Source organism: Saccostrea cucullata, unplaced genomic scaffold, assembly GCF_032062105.1.
Source record: "Saccostrea cucullata isolate Sc308-1 unplaced genomic scaffold, CSIRO_AGI_Scuc_v1 ctg18556, whole genome shotgun sequence".
Lineage (NCBI taxonomy): Eukaryota > Metazoa > Mollusca > Bivalvia > Ostreida > Ostreidae > Saccostrea > Saccostrea cuccullata.
This window is the reverse complement of record NW_026921702.1, coordinates 1-10,158: the sequence shown is the minus strand read 5'-3', so window position 1 is coordinate 10,158 and position 10,158 is coordinate 1. Positions and strand designations below refer to the sequence as shown.

The 10,158-nt window shown below is 32.4% G+C and overlaps 1 protein-coding gene across 1 annotated transcript; it reads right to left on the bottom strand.

Moving 5' to 3' along the window:
* Nucleotides 1-6,476: 6,476 nt before the first annotated feature.
* LOC134260600 (uncharacterized) lies at nucleotides 6,477-9,076 on the bottom strand. Its single transcript, XM_062743151.1, has 2 exons — nucleotides 8,888-9,076; nucleotides 6,477-7,180 (listed from the first exon to the last, which is right to left on the bottom strand). The coding sequence occupies exons 1-2, from the start codon at nucleotides 8,900-8,902 to the stop codon at nucleotides 6,581-6,583; spliced, it is 615 nt and encodes a 204-aa protein (XP_062599135.1). The 5' UTR covers nucleotides 8,903-9,076; the 3' UTR covers nucleotides 6,477-6,580.
* Between the last annotated feature and the right edge of the window lie 1,082 nt (nucleotides 9,077-10,158).

The window sequence follows — 10,158 nt, the reverse complement described above, 5'->3', positions numbered from 1 at the left end:
AACATATTGAAATTATCGCGAGAAATAATGTACACATATTAAAATTTATCGCGAGAAATCAATTGTACACGAATAACACCATATCCAAACAAATTTATACTTTTTTTTTTTTAGTGAAAGGGCCCCAAAAATGGAGGGTAAGAATGGTTAAATTAACTTTTTAGGCGAAAGGCAAAGGCGTAGCATTAAAAAGCGATTCTTTAAACTTTCCCTAGCTTCCTTCATATTCTCGCCTCGCATTCGCTGTTGTATCCCGCACTTTCGCTTGTTTTTTTGCAATTTGCACTTTTGGTTTTCAAAAGCGAAATTGTGCAGATGCGAGTATATGCCAAGGAAACCATAGTTCAAAAATTTGGAACTAGTGGTTTAAAAATTTTTTTAGGGAGAAAATGAATATATTCAAGTTAATGAATGAACGAATTACGACATCGAATTGTTTTAAAGTGGGTTCTTATCGGTTTTCTGATAATGAAACATTAAAGTATTTTTGTTTTAATGTATTATATATTTGGGTATGGGTTTTAAAAGACCATATTTTTTTTTCCTCATCACAATTGTACAATTTTAAAATGAAGTGGTAAACTGCGTTTAAAAACTAGCGGGGACAAATTTTTTTGGGAAGGTGGCTATAAAAATATCTTTTTTTCCTTCAAAATTATAATTTAAAGGGGGGCCACATTTTCCATTGCAAAAATTTTCGGCATCAAGAAAAGAAGGAATTTACTTTTTTAATGCAACTTTTTTCGCTTAATTTTTAAAAATTAAAAAAAATTTAAGAAATTATAGGTATAAAAATGAAATTCAATTTGATATAACTGATTTTTAACCGATTTTGCATTTGATAGGTGGGTTTGGATGTTTCAGTGTTTTTTTAGTTAAAAATCTTAGTTTAAAAAAGGGGGTAAAAAAAATTATTAAAGAAAAAGTAAAAAACAGATGCTCTTGAAATTCAAAATATAGAAATTTGAGAATATCTCCAATATTTTTATTATGTTTTCATGTAAATCCCATTGTGTAGTCATATTTTGAATATTTCTATAAAAAAGAAAATTTGCTTATTTTTTGCATTTTGAGATGCCCCCTCCTGGTAACCAGACGGTAGAATTTTGTGTTTCTTACAGATATTGTAAATTAGTTTTATCATCAAATATTATAGTTTGAACAAAATGTCTATTTTATAGTATTTTTATAATTTGCTTTAAAGTGCAAAAATTGGCATTTTTCTTATAATCCATAGAAAAATTACCTGAATTTTGAACGGTCCCAAAAATACCTGGACGTAATTTCCCCCAAACTTTCATGAACACTGAAGTTAATGAAAGTTATATATGGTATAAAAATGGAAGAGTTTCGCTATTTAGTTTTCAAAATAAAACTTTATACCCTCCTTAAATTATAATTTTTACAAACCGAAGACTTGGAGAATTTTTTCAAATGTAAGTTGAATTAATAAAAAGGGGACTAAACTTTCAAAATATATCAAATAAATATGATTTTTTAACAAAATAAACATGTTAACTTTTTAACGCTTCCTATCAAAGTGCAGATTTGAGCCAAAAATCCATTAAAAGTATTTTTTCTCTCAGAAACGATCAAAACTTTTTGATTTTGTATCATTCTGTACATTTATAAACTACTTTATTATATGTGAAAATAAGAAAAAGTTAAAAATAGGAAGGATATGTAAATAGCTAATATATCCTAAAAAATTAAGAAAAACAGAGAAAATTCGGATTAGCCAATATCCAGTTTAGTTAAATTATTTATGTTTATTTGGTAATATCATGCTATAAACCCAATATAGTAATATCTTTTTATGCAAAAAGAACAATCTTTTAACTTTTGAAATAGAAGTAGGCATCACATGATTGGCAATAACAGTATTTTTTTATTCTTAATGTCAAGGAAAAAGATAATGACCTTGACCTGACCTTGCCTCTAATATAAAATGGTCAATTTAATCTTACTGATACGTACCATCACTTACTGATATTGTCTTCTTGATTCTGTGAAAATTTCATTAATTTTTAAATGATACAAGAAATATGAGAAGAATCCTACCTTAAATAGAAATTGGTTACCTGAGCGACTCAGATGACCTAATAACGAACCATTTGTAAATATTTTATATTGCCGTCAGTACAGATAAAAACGTGGTTTCCTTAATCATAAATCGGCAAATATCAAATCATTTTTAATTCTCATATCAGACAGACAAGGGCAGTCTAAGGTTTTAATATATTCTTAAATCGAAATTATTTTTTAAATCAAATTTATTTTTTTAATCGAACTAAATTTCAAATGCTGAAAAGCCCAATTTATGAAAATCTTGGGATAAATAAATTGTAATTATATACTTCAGAATGTCATCAGCATACTACAATCTGATTTAAATCGAGATATTGTTAAAAGCTGAGAGATACTGCTTTATGCACAGACAGCTATACAGGTACTGTTTTGTCCTGAACTTCTATATCATTCAATGCTAAGTGTCCTAGCTACATGTTGACACAACGTAAATAGTTTATTACAGGTACCTGCTGAGATATGTCATATTTGCAGGTGCGACTGGATCCTAAATTCGATATATCTGTTGCTCCTACATGTACATAATGTTTGCGGGGTAGAACATGAAATGTAAATCAATCCAAACGGCTGGCACCTAGTGAGACTTAAACCAATTATTATTGCTTTTCATAAAATCTAAAAACTTTATCAAAGGCCGATCTTCTCAGTAGGGTTAACAACTTCCACGCTGGAATAAAGCAGCCGCCATGACTTAATTACAGTCTAAGACTCTTCTTACGTTCTGAATTAGAATATACATGTACCTGGACTTTCAGACTATAGATTGCAATCAACTTATTATGTATATGATACTTAATTGATTTAAACTATCTCTTAAGAAGTTTAGCTCACCTGGACTTTGGTTTGTATATACATGTAATTTATGTCTTCAGTTTACTGGTAATGAGTCTGTTGAAGGTCGGAAATCACACAAAAGTCGCCAATAAAGTCACACACGCACAAGCCCAGCCTCATACACACATATGGTGAATGAAATTCATTACTTCTTGCACATTTTAAATACTTTTTTTTTAAATTAAAGTTTACAGGATAAATGACTGCATATGAATTAAGAGAAATAAATCTGATGTCCTCCAAACTAGATCGACACATTTGAATTATATCTCGTCAAGTTAGCTTAGTATTTCACTTAACAAGTAATATTACATATTTCAAGATTTGTCAACTTGCACTTAATTTACTTTATCACGAAAAGTCTTGGTAACCCATCTCGGCTTGATGTTACAATACTATCTCGACAAGTGTTAATTGTATTGACCCAAAAACAGTGTGATACCGATAACTTATAGTCAAGATAGCCATGAATAGCCTTATTCAAATAATGACACTTTTGCAAATGTTTGTTCATTACATACAGAAATGCTCTTTTTTTTACAAAAAAAGGTAAAACAAAGGCTCAGAAGTATTGGGTCGTTGGAGTCAAAGGTTATAAATAAGGCTTTCTTTCTTTAAGGTCAAGGTCAAACGACGCGATGCACATCAATATATATTTTTCCCTAAAGTTCGATTGGAGGATTGCAACTGTAAGTTTTAAGTTTCCAAACCTTTTCCTAAACAAAAAAGTTGAGGTGCTTATTCCACAGACATTTATGGAGGATTCCAATGGATGACATTTCTAAAGTACAGTCCAGTCATATTGGAAAATTTATATAACCTGGATTGCTAAAATAACATTTTCGGACATTTTGAAAACAATTGAGAAATCAACATCTCCATTTGTTTGTATATATTACAAAGAAATACAAAACAAATTCTATGAAAATTTTATCAACTCACCGGTCTTTAAATTATAAACAATTACAATCATCTCTTTAATTAATATATTTTAAAATGATAGATCTAATACACTTTGTTTTTCCTAGATACATCAGGTATCATTCCTTATGTGTCTGTAAAAAGCCATTTTTTTTGTTTGATAAACGTATAAAGAATCCGGTAGAAAGGAGATTTTTCTCCCCTTATCTTTTTCATTTTTTCCTTGATTTTTCATTTTTTTAAACAACTCTTAAGAACAGTCACTTGCTATCTCCCACCTTGTATACACATTGCAAGACTAGTCGCCAGAATTATCTCAACAGCCACATAAATTTGAAGCAGCCAACTTAAGTCAATAAAAGTGACAATCTCAACTGCTAGAGTCTTTACAAAGGTTTAATTAATTAACCTTTACTGCCATCAATATATATACATTTTTTGCAAGGTGTATCAGGATTTCTGTATTAGACTATTAAGTCTTGGCGAGATAAAGATTTGTTCACTGACCAAAAGCTTCATATGGGTTGTAGACAACTATTCGCTGTCAGACCAAAATGCTATATATACCGTAGATTTCAGGTGAGTTGGCGATATATTCACATATGTACACTGACCAAAAGCCCAGATATATTTATAGAAATAACTGTATATGGGTATGGCATCTTGGCATGATACCTCGTTTACTTGACCAAAATCTTATTGTATTGAAGATTAAGATTCAATGTCAGTTTGATCCAAACGACTGTAAACGATTAAAAAAAATTAAATTAAAGGTAATAATTAAGAGGCCCATAGGCCACATCGCTCACCTTAGCAACTTTGGCTATGTTTTTCTTAAGCAGATACCCCCCTTGTAATACCTATTGTGACCCTAACCTACCAACAGGGTCAAGATTTGACATTTTAGAATCTACACTACCCCAGGATGCTTCCACATAAGTTTTACCTTTTCTAGCCCACTTGTCCTTAAGAAGAAGAATTTAAATGCATGATTTTCCCTATTTATTTCAATGTAAAACTTGGATTCTCTATTGCAGCCCCACCCTACCCCTGGGGGTTCTGATTTAAACGATTTAGAATGTACACTACTCCAGGATGTTTTCATATACGCTTTCAGCTTTTCTGGCCCAGTGGTTCTTGATAAGAAGATGTTTTATGACCTCACCCTATTTTTGTCTTTTCTTGATTATCTCCCCTTGCAAGGAATCTTAGCCCTTCATTTTTAGCCGGGCTTATTGCTCAAAGAGCAATTGCCGGCTTATGTGATCCTGTTCAAGGCAGGATGTTGACCCCATAGTCGCCATTTTAAAGTTACGTGCAAAAATATAGTTCTTACTTTCAACCGCTTTTTGAGATAATACAAACGCTAAATAAAGCAACAAAAATAAAACGAAGTTATATATATATAAAATAAACATTAGTAGTAATGACTTTGAAAACTTCATAAGTCAAAGAACATAGTTCATTAGCGTAAGGATTTTTGATAATCAGTGTTACCGTAGTTCTCTACACATACGAGGTAAAGCAGGAGAGGGAACCAGACTGGCCTGTTTGTTTACATTCAGCTGCGGTACCAGATTAATTCTGATTCTGACAAAATGGGACCATCATATGAGATTGAAAAACTCACTGTCAGTGTCTTATCATTTATCTGATAGTTTTAAAATATTTTTTTTTTCATCAGAATATAAACGTGATTCATGTAAGAAATCCATTCTACTCTGTAAATGAGCCCGGCTCTCTGTACTTCTGAGTACTTTGATTACAATTTAAACTCCCTTCACCCATGGATGCGCTGTACCAAGTGTGGTTAAAACTGGCCCAGTGGTTCTTGAGAAGAAGTTGAAAATGTGAAAAGTTTACAGACAGACAGAAACACAGAGTGACAGACATACGGACAACATGTGATCCGAAAAGCTCACTTTAGCTTTCAGCTCAGATGAGCCAAAAACTGTACAAGTCTGAGCAATATTGAGTGAAAAACTTCATCTAACCCCTTTAGATATGTATTTCAAAATGCAATGGCCTCCTGAAGCAAATGTTATTTTTTTAGTGACACATATGTGCAAAGAAGCAAAATATTATATCTCGTCCATTAGGCTGATTTAATGTATTAAATAATTATTGAAATAATTAAATTATGAATTGTTTGAAAGTTTTTATATTCAATAGAAAAATAATAAAATAGTCTTTAAAATATTTTTGACATACACGTCAATATTGATTAGAGTACGATGAAAAGAGAGGGCTGCCCCCCTTTTCCCAACATTACCTTTACTATTTAAAATGTTCATTGAAAGGTTAGTTGCCCCCCCCCCCCCCCATTTTTACCACATTAAAGTGATATCAAGGAAATGTAGTATTGTATATAAAAAATGGAAGTGAAAGAAAGTTGGCATTGAAACAAATTGGCCACGACCCCCCCCCCCCCTCTTTTGCTTGTCAACTTTTACAGGCAATTAAAAAAATAATTCTCTGGCTGCCCCCCCCCCCCCTTTCAAAAACGATGCTACGTGCCTGATTCTATATATAAAATATGTTGCATTAAAGCCATCAACTACTTCAAAGTTTACTCATTATAATAATGAAAATGTAAAAATATATATATTTATATCAAAAACAACTTTAACAGGCAACACACGAATAAACTGTATATAAAATCCAAAAACAACAAGTTTAAAATCTTGAGGTATTTGTTTGAGACAAAACTCCTTAATTAATGCTTTGATTTAGCTGCTCATCCCCAGTCTTTAGTATGTGTCAATCTACACGTACAGGCCACCGGGTATTGTTCATAAACTACTGTATACACTTTATTTCTTCTTCTTCCTCTTCGTTTTCGTTTCCCTCGTCTTCTGCGGTCTTTTTCGGGTTTCTCAGGTTTACACTCTCTAAGAACCTGACGATACATCATCACTTCTTGACACACTCCGTCAGGATGCAATTTTAACGTATTATCGTAATGTTTCGTGATACAATTATCACAGTTACACTTGACTTGAGCTATGGATCGAGGTATTCTATACTTATCGTAGTTTATCTGAACATGATGGGGACAACTTTCCGTGCTCCGTCCGTCATTTGGAGGAGTCAGAGAACAGGTCTTATCGCCATAGAGATAATGAACTTTAGTATCCGATAAGTTTTCACACTTGCTACAGTTGTCAGGGATGTTTATACCGGGTATCATGTAGAAAGACGTGTCCAGATTTTCATTACAAGATCCTAGAATAGTCATCTTTCTTCGATATCCTTTAACTTTTGCTCTGATTGGGTCGGAGCATTGAGACATGGAAAGATCCACAAACACAGTACCGAGAATTAATAGCGGTGGAATCTAAAATAAAAAAATAAAAATTAAACTTCGTATCATTTAAAAACATGGGAAAATAAGTAACGTTTTACTGTAATAATAACGCTACGAAAGCCCAATGAGCTCATTTTCGTAGGTAAGAAAAATATTTTTTGTTCGCGTTATAACGCGAAACTTTCGCGAATAAACGCGTAACTTTCGCGAATTAACGCGAAACTTTCGCGATATAACGCGTAACTTTCGCGAATTAACGCGTAACTTTCGCGCTATAACGCGTAACTTTCGCGAATAAACGCTTTCGCGTCTGATTAGTCATCAGAATATTAATTTTATTTTAAAACCTTACTATTGAATTAATAAAATGAATTTTACTTTCTTGTACATGTTTTTCAATTGTTAAATTCTTTAGGCTGATTATTTCTTAAGGAAAATCTCCACTTGACATTTTTTTCTAGCTGTTTTTTAATCAGTAACATTTACTAAAACTTTACCACTAGTAAATTAAGCAATCAATCATTTTGGACAAAAATTATACACTGTAGAAACATAACTTAAAAGTGAATGAACAATGTATAATTTCATTGTCTCCAATATTTTTATATTGGGTTATAGAGAAGTTCGTGGACTAGCCATAAATAAAAACTATGAAGGTATACAGCAGAGTTTGTACACTTTGAATTGTCAATGTTTTCGTAAGCAATGGAATGACAACGTGGTGCAACCTCAAAATAGGATATCGAATTTCCACAGTGAATCCAACGGAGACAGATGAAAATCTGCTATCCAATTTTCACAAATGCGGTGGGACACAATTGAAAAATTTACCTCATTTTGTCAATTTTCTGAGATCTTGATCTTATAAAATAAGATTATTTCAAATTCTCTAGAGAGTGCATAAAAAAACCGGAAAGGGGTGATTTTCCCCGAAATTAATAATCTTGAAGTTTAACTTTTGGAAATTCGCATAAACTTTGAATTGTTTGAACAGCGTTGAGAAAGACAAATTGTGACGGTAAAGATGGATTCAATAGCAAGAATGCTTAAAATTTAACTTGTGATAGTCCAAGATCAAAATAGCCTTTTGCTTATCATTGTAATGAATAAAATTGATGACAAAATCAGAACAACGTTGAGACTAAAGCAAATGTCTGGTTAAACAGCAAAGGTCTCGCGTTATAACGCGAAAGTTTCGCGTTTATTCGCTAAAGTTTCGCGTTAACGCGAAACTTTAATTTTTCTTTCCTACGAAAATGAGCTCATTGGGCTTTCGTATAACGCCATCTCCTTTTTGCAATTCTCAAAAAAAAAAAAAAAAAAAAAAAAATCCGAGAGGCATACATTTTTGCCGCTTAAGCTGATTATGAACAGAAATATGTCTTCCACATGGAATTGAACTGAGTGAACTGAGAGGTCACAAGATAAGATAAAATGCGTGACAGGCTGAGTCGAAATATTGATGAATTTAATAAATGCACAAGTTTCTCAAGTTAAAAAAAAATATTTAAAAAATAAGATAATCTAAGAATTTTCAGGGGAAAATATAAAATCTGAAAATAAAGCGATTAGAATTCGATATACTTTTCTTTTTTTTCAATTAAAAAAAGTCTTCTGGGGTAAGAAAAATTGCAATGCTACAAAATCGATTTTCGAGGCATCTTTACAGAATATGTCAGTTATGAGATTTAAATGTTTTGCATGATTTATTAAGTATGAGCATATTCAAAAACTTACGTATGCATTTATCATCTCTTTGCCATGTGATATTTCCAAGGCTATAATTTCAAGAGAATAAAAACACTGTTAGATATTTTCCTATGTAATTTGCACATTTCCTCATTGTTTTTGTTTCACAGATTAATAATGCAGATTTCGGACCTGAACTAATGCGGCGGTTTCCCATACTGGTGCGGTAATATTCCAGGTATAGAGATTTTAACTTCCTGGTATAGAACTCTATTTTCTCAATGGAAAAAAATTTCAACAACAGAGTCATTCATACCCGACCTAAAGTGCGCATTTATTATGCAGGTAATTCACAAGGTGCTATATTACTTAGGAATCTTCGTTATTTTTTCCCACTTTACTGTTATTACTTCTAGTCTGGATTTCGAGCCTAATTGGTTTCTAAATTTCTAGCTCACCTGAGCCAATTAAGGTAGGTCAATTTATTGACTCGACTTTTATCAAAGGGAGTTAATCAAGAAGCCAAGGAATCGTTATCATACGCCTTGTGATGAATTCCATCTCTGAATAGTTGCAAATAATTTTACCGTATGATCATTTTTCAAGGATCAGATGAGTCTATGATTTTTTTACGAACTCATTAAAATGAATCGTCATCATTTTTATGTTACCTAGAAATGGACGTGTTTTTTAATTAAAAAGTGACCCCTATTCCTGCGCAGATCACTCGTGTAAATACGCTGTATCTCCATTGTAATTTTTGACTAGGTATGGATGAAAGCAAGATTAAAGGCGTATAATAATATTGCAGATACATATTATTATATTAAAAAAGTTACTTTTTAAATGTTCGCCAAATATCTTGCTTGATGACATTTTAAGTACCTACGTAAAATGCAATGGCCCCGACTCTCACTGAAACTGCGTCCCACGGGCCTGTTAAGTATTAGAGGATGGGTTACTTGCACACATGGATCAAGTGTGGTCCCCCGCACCTTTTTTTCAGTTTTTTAATTGATACAACATGAAGTCACTAATATTCGTGGAACATTTATTTTCAAACTTTGAAGAGACCCAGGAACTCCTGTCAAGCATGAAAAGTAAAATATATTTAGAACAACTCAATCCTTGTTCATTCATGAGACCCTCGAGCCCATAAATCTTTTCCTCAAACCACGAACATTTGATCCCACCAAAATTCATGATTTCAGAGTTAAAGACGGTGCAAATCAAAACCAAGGGCCCCTTCACAAAAACTATTGGAAATGTTCATTGAAAGGCTGGTTCCCCCCCCCCACTTTTTATCCCAATTTAAAAAG